The sequence below is a fragment of the Macrotis lagotis genome, chromosome 2, assembly GCF_037893015.1.
Source record: "Macrotis lagotis isolate mMagLag1 chromosome 2, bilby.v1.9.chrom.fasta, whole genome shotgun sequence".
NCBI classification, from domain to species: domain Eukaryota; kingdom Metazoa; phylum Chordata; class Mammalia; order Peramelemorphia; family Peramelidae; genus Macrotis; species Macrotis lagotis.
Window position 1 is genome coordinate 320,613,494 of NC_133659.1, and position 17,708 is coordinate 320,631,201.

The 17,708-nt window shown below is 36.5% G+C and overlaps 1 protein-coding gene across 2 annotated transcripts in view; it reads left to right on the plus strand.

Annotated features, from left to right (window-relative positions):
* The window catches only part of PARPBP (PARP1 binding protein), an 85,312-nt gene that overhangs the window by 27,576 nt on the left and 40,028 nt on the right, over positions 1-17,708 (plus strand). For both annotated transcript variants that reach the window (XM_074226710.1, XM_074226711.1), the window contains exons 3-4: positions 1,957-2,187; positions 9,798-9,905. In XM_074226710.1, coding sequence (XP_074082811.1) covers positions 1,957-2,187; positions 9,798-9,905 — 339 coding nt within the window. The remainder of the gene's footprint in view (positions 1-1,956; positions 2,188-9,797; positions 9,906-17,708) is intronic.

Here is a 17,708-nt window from a genome sequence, read left to right on the forward strand (position 1 = left end):
GGATTTATACAGGAACACAGGGCTGGTTCTATATTACATTGTCCTTGGAGAGCCCTAGTGAATAAACTTAAGAACTAGTTGAAACAATGAACATCTTCAGCAAAGTTTCAGGATACAAAGTAAATCCATATAAATCACAGCTTTTCTATATGCTACCAATAAAATCTGATAGAAAAAAGAAATTCCATTTAAAATAACTATAGACTATGTAAAATACTTCGGAGTCTATTTGCCAGACAAACCCTGGAATTCTATGAACACATTTTAAAAATACTTTTCACAGAATTAAAGATAGATCTAAACATTTGGAGAAATATTAATTACTTAAAGGTAGGCTGAGTCATTAAATAAAAATGACAATCCTATCCAAGTTAATTTACTTACTTAGTGTCATTCCAAACAAACTGCCAAAGAATGATTTTGTAGATCAAGAAGAAAATCTTAACAAATCTGGAAAGACAAAAAGTCAAGAATATCAAAGGAATCAATTAAAAAATGTAAAGGAAGGTAAAGCCTACTAATACCAGTTCTTAAACTGTTTTAAAAAAGTGATAATCAGGGGTGGCTAGGAGGCGCAGTGGATAAAGCACTGGCCCTGGAGTCAGGAGTACCTGGGTTCAAATCCGGTCTCAGACACTTAATAATTACCTAGCTGTGTGGCCTTGGGCAAGCCACTTAACCCCATTTGCTTTGCAAAAATCTAAAAAAAAGAAAAAAAGTGATAATTATCAGAACAATCTCGTACTTGCTTATAGAGTAGGGTTCAGTGAAATAGGTTGGGTACACAAAGCAATTTGGCAGAAACTAAGTATACATTTTCACATCATATTCCAAAAGATGATCAAAATGAATAAATGATTTAGATATAAAGGGTAATGTCAATAAGTATATGAAGGAGCATGGAAAAATGTTTGGTCTAGGGATAAGGGAAGAGTTTATGATCATCCAAGAGATAGAGAAGATCATAGGATATAAAATGGATAATTTTTATTATCTGAAATTAAAAGGAAAACAAAACTGGGGGGAAATTTATAGCAAGTTTCTTTGATTAAATACTGACCTCATTTCTCAAATATATTGAGAACTGAGCCAAATTTATAAAAATTAGAGTCATTCCCCAATTGATAGTTAAAATATATGAAGAGCAGTTTTTTTCATGAACCATTTATAACCCCTACCCTCTCAAACACACTCCCTCCAATTGTAGCTAAAACATCAAGCAAAGCAAAAGCAAAAACAAAAAAACAAGCAAAGCATGATGTTTTCATAACCAGTCCCTCTAAGTGAACTCTCTTCCTCTGGCTGTATAATACTTCAACTATAGCCCTATAACCTTCCCCAGCCAAACTATTGGAGTACATTCTTTCCTGGATTAAGGCAAGAGAACTTCCTAATCTATTTAAGTCCAAGTTTTCTAAATATGATCCTACCCTCTGTCCCTATTGTACTGCAATTTTAATTTGGAACTCCAAATTTTCAAAAATGATCATTAAAATTTTTTTATATGTAATTCAAAATACATAGATGAAAGAATCAAAAAGTAGCTTAAATAATAAAATAATAATAATAATAAAATAACATAATCTAGTACCTCCCTAGACAAAAGTACTGAAATATTGGAAAATATGCAAATAAACTTTTACCCTTTGGTTTAAAAGCAGAGTTTCAAAGTAGTCCAGGAAATGTATTCAACTCTAAATCTATCAGATTTGACTCTCACAAACTTGCCTTAAATTAACCACTTACAGAATTACCAAATCTTTTCTCTTAATATATGTCTTCTGATATTTGTTTAATATCTCAAATTGTCTCTCTTTTGTAGCTGGAAGGGGAAGAAGGAGATAATTCCAATACCAGTGGCCAACATAGAGTCAATTATAGCACAATTTTAATTTGTCTTGAAATTAATAATTTAAATTTCTCATTTTGAAGCATTCCATTTTCATTTTTCATCAGCACTCTGGAGAATTCACCGTCTCTCTTAGTGATGTATTGGTGGCTTGGAAATTCTTATTACATGAGAAACTAGACTTGCCATTTGAAGATATGGAAGTTGATGAACATTATAAAGATATCAGAAAGACCTATGATGCTTTTTTGAAGAACAGTAACATTCTTGACCTGATCGATGTCTACCAAAAGTGTCAAACATTGACTTCGACTTGTGAGAATAAAGTGATGTCTCCTGTAAGTATATTTAAAAATGCCATTTCACTTCCTTGAGCTTAAATTATTTTAGTTTTTAATGAAATGTGAGGGGTTTTGTTTGTTTGTTTTTTTAGATTTTTGCAAGGCAAATGGAGTTAAGTGGCTTGCCCAAGGCCACACAGCTAGGTAATTATTATTAAGTGTCTGAAGCTGGATTTGAACTCAGGTACTCCTGACTCCAGGGCTGGTGCTCTATCCACTGTGCCACCTAGCTGCCCCGAAATGCTAGTTTTTCTAAGCTTTTTTAAGTACTGCTTTTACTTTGGAGATGTGTAAAGTAGAAAATCTCTGAAATCTTTTCTTTAAAGATGTAATTTAATGATAAATTTTAGCACAGTGGAAAAAAACAAGAGCTCCAGAAACAGAGAACCTGACTTCATGTCTCTGAGTTTCAGTTTCCTGATCTGTAAAAAATTTAGTTGAACTTGGTGTTACCTGGAGTTTCTTTCTAATTCTAGATCTCTGATCTAGCGGAGATAGAGCCCTGGGTTTGGAGTCAGGAGGACAGGAGTTCGAACTCAGCCTCAGATGCTTAACACTAATTAGCTACCTGACTTGGGCAAGTCACTTCACCCTGATTGCCCGTCCTCCAGGGCCATCTCCAGTCATCCTGCTTCATATCTGGCCCCTGGACTCAGATGGCTCCAGAGGAGAAAGTGAGGCTGGTGATTACACTTGTGATGTTAGGGTTGTAATGCTAGAGATCCCATTTCCCATAAAACATCTCAAGGACTTTCTTTGTTTGCCTGATAGATAGTTGTTATTGTTTTCCATGCTGGAGGAGAACCGTGACATCAGAAATGTGATGTCATGACTTGCAAGTGAATTGGATTTAAGTGAGGCAAGGCCATGCAAAAGCATCAGCTTCAGCCATCTGTGTCCAGGGGCAAGATCAGGAAGCCTGGAGATGTTTCCAGATGCAGTGGGAGAACTTGACCTTTTTTAAAATAAGGTCTCTAACAGATCTCAGTTTGTTTGAGGCAATGCCCACTCAGTGATTAAGGCTAGGTTAAAATGAGGTAAAAAATGGCCTCTTTGATCAAGTTTTAAAAAAAAAACAATTTGGGAGGGGAAGACCTCAAGATTTCTGGCCAAAGCAGAAACAATTGCTGTTTACACTCCCTCTGAACATCAGAACCCAAACAATGACTCAAAGTAGACCCTTCCTTCTTCCCTTGCTCCCTCCCTCCTTCCTTCCTCCTTTCCTTGCTTCATCAACTCTTTATTAATAAATACATGAAGGCATTCATTTTTCCATCAAACTTATTTGATTATTTAAAGATCCTGCGTTATATTCAGTTTGGTATAAACTGAATAAACACAGTGAAGAATTTCTCAGTAACATATTTTGCATATAAATTAGGCCTACTACCACATTTCTGGCAGAGGATTATATAGGCATATTCTTAAGTATTTTTAGGTTACTTTTTGAAAGTTCAGTGAAGTAAAAAAATCTTATTTCTCCCCCCCCCCCCCCCCGTTTGATTATATTACTGTTGGGGTTAGGAGTTTATGAAGGAAATTAATTTAAAAAACAAACAAACCAACTTGTGGTCCCCATGCAAAATTTGTCAGTGGTGCTCTCTATTGCCTCTACTTAATCTAGAGACTCCTTAACCTGGTAGTTAAAGCCCTTGGCAATCTTGCTCCTACTTCTCTTTCCAATTTGTTTCCATATTTATTTCGTATGCTACTGCTGTAATCAGATGGGTTTGCTGATTCTTTCCTTATAGGACATTATGATCTCTGCCTCCTTTTGTATACTGCAAAAGTCATCCCATAGCCCTTTTATTTTAGGGGTTTTTTTTTGCAAGGCAAACGGGGTTAAGTGGCTTGCCCAAGGCCACACAGCTAGGTCATTATTAAGTGTCTGAGACCGGATTTGAACCCAGGTACTCCTGACTCCAAGGCTGGTGCTTTATCCACTATGCCACCTAGCCGCCCCCATCCCATAGCCCTTTATCAAACTTCCTCCTCCACCTCATTTTGGAGGATTCCTAGCTTATTTCAAAGTACAGCACAGGTGTTATTTTTTTTTTTTTAGGGTTTTTTTTTGTTTGTGTTTTTTGGCAAGGCAATGGGGTTAAGTGGCTTGCCCAAGGCCACACAGCTAGGTAATTATTAAGTGTCTGAGGCCACATTTGAACTCAGGTCCTCCTGACTCCAGGGCTGGTGCTCTATCCACTGTGCCACCTAGCTGCCCCCACTTTTTATTCCCTTTTAATACTCACTTTATTAGTTTCCCCACCTAGCTCTGTCTACTCAAGAAAATTTATTCTTTTGTTTTCTTCTCCATTTTTTATATGCCTTTTTTTCCTCCATGAATTTTCCAAATACTTCATTTTTTTCCTTGTCCTGTTTTTACCAAGTCAGAAGCTATCGTGAAACAGGTATTTTTCTTTTGGTTTACTCAAAAGCATACATTGGTATAACCTACACCTACTTCACAAATCCAGGAAGGGAGTGATGTGACTAGACAATTGTTCATGTGAAAAAAGATCTGGTGGTTTTAGTGGACTGCAAGCTTAAAAAGTCAGCATGCAATATGATAGTAGTCAAAGAAAAAAGAATATAAGTATATATACATTAAGAGAGATCCAGTGCTCAGAGTGAGGGAGGTGATCATTCATTTGGTCAGCTGATATCTGACTACCAAGTTCATTTCTGAAAATCTGTATTTTATTTGTTTTTTAAAATATATTTTATTCAGGGATGGCTATGTGGCGCAGAGAATAGAGCACTGGCCCTGGAGTCAGGAGTACTTGGGTTCAGATCCTACCTCAGACACTTAATAATTACCTAGCCAAGCCACTTAACTCCATTTGCCTTGCAAAATCTTAAAAAAAAAACACAAAATATATTTTATTCTCCCTGAAATACATGTTAAAACAACTTTTTATCATTCTAAAATAAATTTCAAGCTCCAAATTCTATCCCTCCCTCCCTTCTTTCCCTGTCTCCTTCCTGAGATAGTAAACAATAGAGTTTATACATGTGCAATCAGGCAAAACATTTCTGTATTAGTAATTTTGCACAGGAAGATTTGAATAAAAGAATGAAAGAAAAAGTGGAAAATGGTTTGTTTCAGGTTGTATTCAAACAGTATCAATTCCTTCCCTGGAGGCAAATTGTATGCTTGTTTTAGACCATTGTCCTGTGGAGAATAGTGAAGTCATTCACAATTCTTCAGTAATGACTTCACTGTGTAAAAGGTTCTCCTGGTTCTGTTCCCCTCACTCTGCATCAGTTCATGCAAGTCTTTCCAGGCTTTTTTGAAGTCCTGTCCCTCATGATTCCTTGTAGAACAATAGTCTTCTATCATACTCATCTATCACAATTTGTTCAACCATTCCCCAATTGATGTATATCCCCTCAACGTCCAATTCTTTCTCACTATGACAAGAGCTGCTATAAATATTTTTGTACAAAAGGATTTTTTACCCCTTTTTTTTTGTCATCTCTTTGGGATACAGAACTAGTAGTGGAATTGCTAGACAAAGGGTATGGAGATTTTTATTGCCCTTTGGATATAATTCCAAACTGCTCTCCAGAAAGACTGGATTAGTTCACAGCTCTACCAACAATGCTTTAGTGTCCCAGATTTCCTACATCCCTTCCAACACTGATCATTATCCTTTTTAGTCATACTGGTCAATCTTATACCTCTGTATCCAAAGCTATCTTTTCCTAGTTTCCTAGTTTCTTATCCAGCCTGGTCTCATTTCAACTCTCCCTCATTCCCTGTGATATTTATCCTCTGTCTATTTTGCTTTGATCTCTGGTTCTGGATGGACCCTTCTTGAGGGAGTAACAGGTTTCTTCTGGTTCCTAGTGTCTGTCCTTAGTCCTTGCCCTTTTTTCTTTAGCTGAGCAGCCTTCTCCTGGGCCTTTCTATCTGAATAATTCTTTATCCTTCCCCATGCCCTTGACCTCCTTTCAATTAGATTCTTTGTTAAAGCAGCTATAAAGTACTTAGAGGCACTGTGCTGGATGTTAAAACCAAGAAAACAAAGAAGGAAAATAAGTTTGTCCCTATTTTCCAAGAGTTTGCTTTCTTATGGAAGAATAAAGGGGAGCTGGAGAAGGAATGAGGAGGGGACTCATGTAGGGGCAAGACTTCTGGATAGAGACAGGGCAGGCCAAGAACAAGATAGAAAGAGTGATGCAGTGGGGGCTTCTCATGATGTCACAGTTCCAGGCAGGAATTTGCCAGTCACTGGGTCATCCTGATGGGGGTGGGGGGGGGGAATGGCTGGTGTGGAGGCAGAGCCAGAAGAGAACCTTCATTAATGAGCAAAGCCTGTTAGCAAACATAATATCATTTAATACTGCTATCACAGATTATATTGTACCTTAAATGGGAACAAGTTACCACATTACTGGCATTGGTAAAAGCCCCAAATGATTTTTGCATAAGGCAGTAAAGGAAATATCAACTCAAGTAAGGAATGACACATGCTTTTTAAGGGTAGGTGAGTCTTGTACAACATCGGAGTGCAGGGTAAATCTAGTTCTCATCAGAAGACAATTTCAAAAGGACGGTTTTATTCTTTCTTATCTTTGTGGCTTTCAGTTGAAGCCTAATAACAACTAAAACTAAATTGAGTAGACTATAGCAATATATCACCAAAATTAGGACTGGACAGGATTTATGGTAGGCATGCAAGATTGGTTAAATACTAGGAAAACCATAAATACAATTTATCATATGAATAACAGAATTACAAAAATCATAAAATTATATTAAGAATTGTAGAAAAAGCATTCAGGAAGATATAATACTCATTTCTTTAAAGAACACTAGAAAGCACAAGACTAAATGGTCTTTTCTTTTAGGTAATAAGTAGTATTTAAAACCAAAAATAAGCATTATCATAAGGGAGACAAACTAGAAGTTCTTCTAATAAGAGGAGGGGTAAAACAAGGCTGTCTATATCAACATTACTATTCAGCATAATGCTATGTGTCCAGGGAAGAGACAATATTGTCACTTTTTTTTGCAAGTGATATGGTAGTATACTGAGAGCAGCTAGAAAGTCAACTCTATAACTAAAACAAGTAACAATTTCAGTAATATTGAAAGATATAAAATAAGCCCATACAGACCATCCAAATTTCATGTGTTTTATTTATAAACAAAGTTTAGTAGAAAAATAAAAAGAAAACTTCCATTTTAAGCAACTACAGAAAATACAAAACATTTGAGGGTTTATTACAACATCCATAGGAACTATATGACCACATTTATAAAACTTTTCACACAAATAAAGGTATTTTAACTACCTGGAGAAATGTTAATTGTTTGTGGATAGGCTAGGTCAATATAATAAACATGACAATACTACCCAAATATAGAACTAGGAAAAATAATAACATTTCTCTGGAGGAACAAAAGATCAAGACTATCAAGGGAATTAAGGGAGAAAAGTAGAAAGAAGTGGGGCCTGGCATTATCAGATTTCAGACCATACTTCAAAGTCATATCATGATTTGATATTAGGGAAGTAACAGAGGTTGATCAGTGCAACAGCTTAGGTGTACAATTTACATATGCAAATGAGAAAGTGCTTGGTCAGCACCAAGATCCCAACTGTTAGAGCAAGAATGCACTATTTTTTTATTATTATTTTTTAGTTTTTGCAAGGCAATGGGATTAAGTGGCTTGCCCAAGGCCACACAGCTAGGTCATTATTAAGTGTCTGAGACTGGATTTGAACCCAGGTACTCCTGACTCCAAGGCCGGTGCTGTATCTACTATGCCACCTAGCCGCCCCATAAGAATGCACTATTTAAAAAAATCCAACACTTTGGTGAAAGCTGGAAGGTAGTCTGGCAGAAATGTCTCATATCATGATAAGTTCAAAATAGATACATGATTTATACACAAAGGGTGAAATCATAAATTAGAGGACCATGGAAAAATAACCCATTAAATCTGTGGATAGGGGAAGAGTTCATGAACAGACAAAGAGTTCTAGAGGTTCATAAGAAGCAAAATGGATAGTCTGATTTCTTGAAATTAAAAAAAAGTTTTTTCACAGACAAAATCAATGTTGCTAAAATTAGAAGAGAAGCAGGAAGTTGGGGGAAGGGGGAATTCTTTGTAGTAACTGATTCAAATTTATAAGAGCCTTTCCCCACTTGGTCAAAGGGTATGAATAGACATTCTTCTGAGGAAGAAATAATTACTATATCAATATATATTTGAAAAAATGAAGTAAATTGAAAAGAACTACATGTTAAAACAAAACATTTCACACCTATCAACACTTCCTTGAAAATAAAAATGACACATTCTACAGGGGCTGTGAGAAAACAGGTACATAGGGGCAGCTAGGTGGTGCAGTAGATAGAGCCCTGGCCCTGGAGTCAGGAGGACCTGAGTTCAAATCCAGCCTCAGATACTTGATACTTCCCAGCTATCTGACTTACCCATCACTTATTCCCATTGCCTTGCAAAAAACTAAAAAACAAAAAGAAAAAGAAGTGAAAACTAGTACCTCACATAGTGGGTGGAATTGTCTGAAGGGCAAGCCATTCTGGAAAGCAATTTGGAACTATGCCCCTAAAGCTGTTAAATCTCAACGAGATCAAAGACAAAAGGAAAAAAGAACACGTAAGTACAAAAATATTTATAGACATTCTTTTTGTAGTGGCAAAGAACTGAAAACTGATGGGGAGCTCATCATCTGGGGATGACAGAACACATTTTTGGTACATGAATGTGATGGAATATTGTGTTGTAAGAAATGATGAAAAGTAAGGTTTCAGAGAAACCTGGAAAGATATATATGAACTGATGCAAAGTATAGAAAACAGAACCAGATAATCAGTATAGATGAAAATAACAATATTGCAAAGACAAACAACTTTGAAAAGATTTGGGAAAGCCGATCAATACAATGGCCCATACGATTCCAGTTGGAGTCATGATGAAACCAATCTCCAGATGGAGATGATAGTCTTAGAGTATAGACTGAAGCATGTATGTGTGTGTGTGTGTGTGTATGAAAATGTATCCATACACATATATGTTTGTAATGAATTTTGTTTTTCTTGCTTTCTTAATGGAATTTGGGGTGGAGTAAGTGGGAAGGAAAAAAAAATTGGAGCCAAAAATAAAATTGAACATAGGGAAAAATATTTTTTTAAAAATAACAAACTGATGTGGATTGTGTCAGTTCAGTTTATTAAACAGGTATAAAATGCATTCCACAGTAAAAATTTCACTGCAGTTTTGGTTTTCTTTAATGACTTTTTTCTACATTCATCTGATTTGTGCATAATTTATTATCATCTTTAGATGTTTCATCTAATTAATCACAGATTATCATTTGCATAAGGAATAGAAATATGTTAAAGTGCTGTATGTCTTTGGTCTTGATAGTGAATAATCTATTCTAAGCCTCAGGCTTCCTCTTTTGTAACCCAAGAGAGGTAAAATAAATTGATAGAAAAGCTGCAGTTCTATGAGCAAAAATAGGATTTCAAACTCCTGATAGATCCTTGTGCTTAAAGTAGGTACTCAATAGAACGTTTCATTCTCTTATAGTGTACCATGTTCATTGTATCTTGTATATCTATTGCAGGTACAACTATTAGATTTCATATCTGGCAGATCATGCACATCCTATGAAAATATAAATCTTTCTGGATCAGAATCTCCAACTAGTAAATGCAACTTGGATAATAAAAAGGTAATAAGAAAGTACACTTAGAATATGAGCCCTGAAACACCTCTATATAAATAAGAGCCAGATTTGGAGTCTGGCAGGCCTGGGTTCAAATCCTACCTGTCTCCCTTAGTAACTATGACCTTGGACAAGACATTTGACCACCTTAAGACTCAGTTTCTTCATCTGTAAAACAAAGGAATTGGATTTGATGTCTACTGGGGTATCTTCCAGCTAAAAATCTTGGATCCAATGATCCCTTAAATTTGAATGTAAGCTCCTTGAGCACAGAAAATGCTTCATTTTAATTTTTGTATCTAGTGTCATCATATAGATCAAAAACTGTTCTTTTTGCTTAATAATTACTGGGCAATTGATTATGTTCTTTTCAGTCTTAATTAAAATGAAGCTCATAAGTGTGTGTGTGTGTGTGTGTGTGTGTGTGTATGGTAAGTAGGTGAAGGTTAGAGTGAAGGTGAGACTTGATTGGGTTTTAAAAATTCATTCAAATGAAGCAATGACCAACATCTCAATTTATTTTCAAGTGTTAACAAATTGATGGTGGAGAGAATGGCCAGGATCCTGATATACCAAGTGGATGATAAGGCAGAAGGGTCTGAAGGAATGTGAATGAAGGGTCGTCTTATTGGCAGGAATAGATTGAAATTCCAAGGTGCAGTGCTTCATTTTAACACTCAGAGAGTTTCACTTTTCAGGCACTACTTTATGGTTTCTTCTTATAATTTTTCCCTAAATTTTTTTTATTCTGATCTTAACAAATATCAAATAAAATGAGCATTTATATATACAAAGTAGAATAGAAAAAGGCATGAGATTGAATTATATAGATTTTCCATAGGCTAAACCTGTGTGATATGGACAGATTAAAAACTGATTAGTCTATTTTGTTAAGGAAGTTTTAATAAAAGATGAATGATGAGATGGAGAGATCAGAACTCCAATAATATCCTTAGTATCCAATGCCTGGATACTTAGAGGAATCTGTGAGCTTTTTGGTTTTGGTATTCCCTTCAGTGATGATGGCTCCCTGTTCAGACTTCTTATTCTATGTAATTCTTGTCTTCCCATAAATCCTCCCAAGACATCTGTCCAAAGTATTGGGAGCTCTCCTTTAGCTTTCTAGACACTGTAGATCCCTGAGCTTCTCATGACCAATTCATCCTTTTTTTTAGACATCCATCTCTGACATCTTTGCTACCACTTGAATCTTACATCTCCCCCCCCCCCCCCCCCCCCCCCCCCCCCCCAGCCAGGTCTTTGTTTTCTGGATGATCTGCTTTGATACTTTAGAGAGGTTTATTGTTCAGTAGCCAACAGCCACAAAATATCACCAAAGAATATATTAACATGAAAAAAGATTGGCCTTTATTTATTTCCAGAAAGCTTGCATTCATTGAAGCCACTGCTTGGATTCCCAAAGGCAATCTAGTCCACTTTTCAACTTTGTCCCAATTCATTGTCCATTTGCATTGTCTGTCAAAGATATTTATATTATTGGACCAACTTGACAGCCTGCCTTTGTCTATCATAGGCTGGGCAATAGTTTTTATTTATTTATTTTATTAATTAATCAAACTACACAAAAAGCAGAAAGACTAGGAAATAGAGTGAAATACTTTTTTTTTTTTGGTCCCAGTTCAGTTCACTTTTCCCCCTCCCATTAGGTCTAACAAAAGTATGTTAAAGGTCTCATGAGGGGTCTAGATCTCCTTTGGAGGTTTATAGAATTGCTTGAAATATTCTAATCACTTCCTCCCCCCACCCCAGTAATATTGATAGTAATACATTCTTTAGCATTAATCTATTCTTTTGTACATTTAAGTTGCTTATATTATTTTTAAGATCTGATTTACCAAATAGCTAGTCATTAATTTGGGTCTCCACTATGTTTTTACCTGAAGATAGAGTAGCACACATTCCGTTTATTAGTATATATACATTTTTATGTATTTTATAAAGGGAAAATCTGTAATACATATAGCTTCATGTCAGAAAATATTCTTAGAAGCTGTTAGAAGCATACTGAAGATCTGAGAAAACCTCCTAGTTAGCATTGACAATAGACACCAAAGATATTTACTATTTCTAGGTTAGTATTTTTAGATGGAGTGATCTGTTTCTGTGTGTGTGTGTGTGTGTGTGTGTGTGTGTACATGCACTTTAGTTACACAATCTTTTGTTAAGTTAAATTGGTAATATGGAAATTCTGAAGCAAGAAATGCAAAACTAGAATAAAAACTCACAATCTCACTTTTCCCCCCAGTTTTGCTAGCTCTGTTCTATTTTCTTCCTTTTGTATTATTCACAAATTGGCACAAAGACTGGTTTTCTTCAATAAGAAATAAGTGGGGAGTGAAGGAATGAAGAAAGAAAAAAACTTGAATAGGATTGTTCAATATCAAAATAAGTTTTGCAAATACTTTTTGAGACCCATGGAATCAGTCCATTTCACAAAAACAAATAGTGGTATTTTTATTTTTGGTGTCTTCAGAAAAGCTCCAATCTTGTGGATTTTTCCAATATATGCCATTTCTTCTGGCCCAAAGAGTTCTCCTTCTGTGGAATGCTTTTTGAGAGTGCCTCTTCAAAGCCACTTGAGAATACATCAGCAAGGGCACCATAACTGCCATGTTATCTGACCATAATGAGAGGGAGAGGACTCCAACTGTAGACAGAAGTCAAAATGACTCTAACTGTAAAGAATCCAAGATATTTTTTCCTTCAAGTTTGCCCAGGCCCACAAGATGGGAGAGAATATGCCAACCCTTGCAAGCAAGTTGTAAATGTGAGAACTAAAGCCTTAGACTTATACCCAGCAGAGAATCAGTAAATCTGTAATGATTAGTTATTTTGGGCTTGGGGAGGAGTGGGAGCAGCCTCGATAGCAAAATAGGGACTAGATCATATTGGATGTAGAAGAAAATAGAGAATAAAATGATTGTTAACCAAGTTCTTTCACTTGCCTTTTTGAATTTCATTTTTTTGTCAAATTGAATACTTCAGATTTCAGAGGGATACAAATAAGATCCAAATGTTTAATAGATGAGAGATACATTGAGGGAATTAAGATGTTCATTTAACATGTAAATTTTAATTGTTTACAAGTATCACCTATTATTTAGAAATTCTGTTAAGATCAGAAGTATAAAAATAGATCAATACTTTGCTTCCTATCCACACTAAAATTGGCATCTCCAAGAAGCTTCCTAGGTAATGTGAAGTATCTGACTTTCCAGTTATATACTTGTATAATTTTTGGAAAACCATTAAGGAACTGTGTTCCTTCCTTGTGTTTCTTGGGAGTGGGGAGGAGGGAATAAATATTTATTTAATACAATGTTCAAAGTGCTTTACAAGCATTATTTCATTTGTATAGTGGATCAATTAAGACCACAAGTGGTGAAGGTTTTTTTTTTCAATCAGAAAACATTTATTAAGTGCCCATTTTGAGCCAGGCACTGTATTAGGGATACAAAGGCAAAGGAAAGACCCTGCCCTCAAGGAGCACACAGTCTAAAGGGGTAGACAACTATGTACAAACAAGACATATACAGAATAAACTGTAGCAAATCAATAGAAGGAACTAGAATTGAGGAACTGGGGAAGGTTTCATGTAGGTGAGTAGTTAGCTAGGATTCAAAACCAGGAGGTGAAGATGAGCAAGGAAAGAATTCCAGACAGTGGAGCAGTAAAGGAAAACAGGCAGGAGATGGAATGTCTTTGAGGAATGAGAAAGCCAAGCTGATGTCTCTTAAGTAGTAGACTTGGGGGGACAGTGGGTGAGGAGTGGCTTTGTCCTAAAGTATTAGTAAGTTCATTATGTCCTAAGTTTACCACTTATGAAATGCCTGGTTTAGGAATGCCAGGACAAGGGCTCATACATACAAAAATCGAGATTGTCATCTTCAAAATGTCTATATCTTTTTTAATAGTTTTATATAATTTTCACATCACCTATTATTTCTCTCCCTTTTTTGCCTCCCAGAGAAACTTCTCTTATAATATAATACTGTCCAAAAAAAAGGGCTTGTTCTTCCTGACTGGTTAATTGCCTATTTGTTGGGTCCATTTCTCAGTGTCAGCAGAGGGGGAATGGAGGGACTGCTCACTACTCAGCATATCCTGACTTGTTATGCTTGCCTACTTACTGCTCACTGAATAAAAGGCTTTTTTTGGTTGGCTGCTGAGCCAGAATGCATTAGTTGACCATACTGGGTTCTTCTTTTCTTGTGGTGAGCAAGACAATGCCTACTCTTAAGGTGGGAGGGAGCTTAGGCTCAACAACTTGATGTGCCATGGGGCTTTGAATGTCTTTTTCATTTTTTGTCGATTTGAGTTTATTGTTTCCTGCTTTTAGGTGATGGGTTAGAAATGAACTAGGCTTTGACCTTGTTAGCTTTGAAAGATCAGGGGAGCCCTAATAGCAGAGTTTGTCATTATCATCAACAGCAGCAGCAGCAAAGAGGCATTAGCACTACTGGGGAGAAATAAGCTACTTGACCCAGAGATGCTCATCACCAGGGCAATACTGATACAGAGGAGATACTAACTGGGAAACATGTTAGAACAAGGGGTTGAGCCAATATTAAAGACATTTCCAATCCTTTAGGGGTATCCCTATTACCCTTAGGGGAAGCTAGAGTGTTCCCTCTGGGGAGCTTGAGGGGTGGGGGGGAGAGAATGGGTGGGTGGGAATGGAAGTTGGAACAAGGATACCAGGTATATAAGGGTTATAACAATAATAGGGGGCAAAGAGTTCAGCAAAACACTGACATGTATGTAGCATCTGCACCCACAGACCTCCACATCTGCAAAAGAGGTACCTTATCTCTCATCCTTAGGTTCAAGATTGGTCCTCATAATTTTCTATTGTTTCACTGCTATTTCTGTTTACATCACTCAATGCATGAAGCATAGTTTTCTTGGTTCTGTTAAGTTCAGTTTACATCAGTTTATGGTTTGTGGTGAAGGTTTTTAAAAAAATATATTTAAAAGAAATACAATTTGAGAAACAAGACCCCCAAAATAAGATACTCCAGAATCCAAATAAAATGTTAGAAAAATTATAACCAATTTATAACCAAATTATAGCCAAAATTTTAACCCCAAATTATAACCAATCCAAATATTACTAAGTCATTTATGTGTCTGATCCTGCTAGGTATGAACCAGAGCCTGACTTCGGGGAGCTTGCATTCTGTAAAGGAAGACAAATAAAATGTTTATGGGTATAAATACATACAAAATAAATTATGGTTAATTAGGGGGAAACAGTTGCATTTGAAGAGATCCTGTAAGGTCTCATGTAAGAAATTTATTTTAAGCGGAGTAATATGGTCAGTTATGTACTAAAGGGAAAGAATTTTGGCATTTATATGGAGAATGGATTGGGGAAAGGAGGGACTTCTGAAAGGTAGGAGTGGGGGACTAATTAGAAGCCTACTGTAATTATCCAGGTAAGAGGGGATAAAGGCCTGAACAAGGAGGTATGACCTTATGAGTGGAGTGAAAGGAATAGATGGGAGAAATAATTATGTTAGTAGAACTAGCAAGGTTTGTTATCTGATTGACACTTGTTGGAGCTAGTGAGTGTGTTACTGTTGTCCATCCTTCATTCTTGAAGGGGACCAGTGACATCAGGAGGGGAATGTCTTGACTTGCAAGTGAATTGTATTGAAATGAAACAGGATTGTGCAAAGTCTTCAGTCTCACTTTCTCCTTCAGAATCATCAGAATCCAGTGGTAAGACATAGGTCAGATTGACTTGATGACCCCAGATGCAGTAGAGACCTTTTCCTTTTTAAGCCAAGATGTTTCCCAGGTCTCAGTTTGTCTATGTTAGCATCCATTAAATATTTAAAAGCTAGGTGAGAAGTGAGGCAAAAGATGAGCTAGTTTGTCTTCACAAAAGAAGGCTAGAAGGTATAAAGAGTTGAGGCTAGTACCAAGGTGATATAATGTCTAAATGGATGATAATGTCCTCACCAGTTATAACACCATTTAAAAGTGTGAGTTTGAGGGGGGGATAACGAGTTCTCTTTTGGAGGTGATGAATTTAAGAATTAAGGATATTTAGTTTGAGATGTCCAGTGAGCAAAATTGAAACTGGATGGGGGCAAGGAATCTAAGAATCATCTGTATAGTGTTGATAATTGAAACTAGTAGCTTATGAGACTACCAAGTGAGAGGAGAGAGAGAGAGAGAGAGAGAGAGAGACAAAGCCTTAGGGGAAAACAGGAGATAAAATATGGAATATGGATAATAATTTAGCAAAGGACTCTGAGAAGGAGTAGTCTGGGAGAAGAGAACCAGAGAGTGCATGAAGGTATGTGGGAAGAGAGGACAGTACAGTTAGTAGTGTCAGGCACCATAGAGAGAACAAGAGGAATGAGGATCAAGAATCTGTCAAAATAAACATGATCTTCATTCAAATATTTATTGGATCCTTATTACTTGCAAAATCACTGTGTGAAGTATTAAAATAAACATGCAAATCTTAGTGATGCCTTATCTTAGTCTAATTGTACATCTGACTTTTGACCAACAGGAAGTTGTGGGACATTGTGGGGAAGGGAAACCCTAGGGGAACAAACAACTGAATGGCCTCTTATCTCTGAATTCCTTCCTTCCACCCCATCCTTCATAGAAGTCTCTCCAGAAACACAACTGATGACCACTCATGAATGAAGATCTCTCAGGGATATCCACTTTACTTACCTAGGTTCAGCCACCTTCATTGAAAAGCATCAGTTTTTATCAAGTGGAGAATGACCTAGAAAATAGAGGGTTCCCTTTAACACCCTGTCCTGCCCCCAGCTCCCTTTTCAGTTCTTGCTCTTGGGATACCATTAAGAATTTCAGGTTTTCTTGGTATTGTTTTAAACTATGATGCCATTTTCCCTATCTCTGGCTACCAGTATGGAAGGTCTTTTGAGGTTCAGATTCACCAGTTGTGAAACTTTGCCCATGTGATGATATTTTCTAGATGTTTTCAGCATCAGTACTAAAATTTTAGAACTTGTTGGTCTTTCTGCACATGGAAAGACTTTGAGTTGGATTTTTAAAGGATGGTTGGGAAGTCAACAAATATAGGGAGGGGAAGGTCTTTCCCCAAGTCTCAGTTTGTCAGTGTCAGAACCCATTCAGTCATTAAAGGTTAGGTGATTATTGAGGCAAAAGATGATCTAGTTTGCCCTCCCAATGGAAGGCATGGCAGGCATGGGGAACATCATGGACAAGTGCTTGGAGAGGTGTGAGTGCAGCATATAATTTCTTGCTTGAAGCAAATTGGGAGGGGCTTTAAATGTCTTGTAGAAGTTTGCACTGCAGATTATTTGACCTTATGAAAAACAGAAGGCAGGATATAAAAATAATGGTTTAGAAAATGAGGCGGAAAAGATCTCTGAGAATATTCTCATGATGGTACAAAGGCTTTTGTTAGGGGTTAGGAGCCTGGTAATAGAAGTGGGAGAGACCAACTTTCAAACTAGAGTTATTGCCCTTAAGAACTTTATATTCTAATAAGGAAAGATGATAATAATAATATTAATAACAACAATATCATCAATAATAATAGTTATCACTTTAGTAGTTCTCTATGGCTTTTTAAGACAGTAAAGTGCTTTGCATTTGATCCTCACAACAATGGAAAGTAGGTGCAATTATCTTTTTTACAGTATGAGTAAACTAAGGTAAGCAGAGGTTAAGTGACTTGCCCATAGCCACATAACTAATTTCTCTCTGAGGCTAGATTTATACCCAGGTTTTCCTGTCAAGTCTCCTCTATCCATTGGATACTAGATTTGG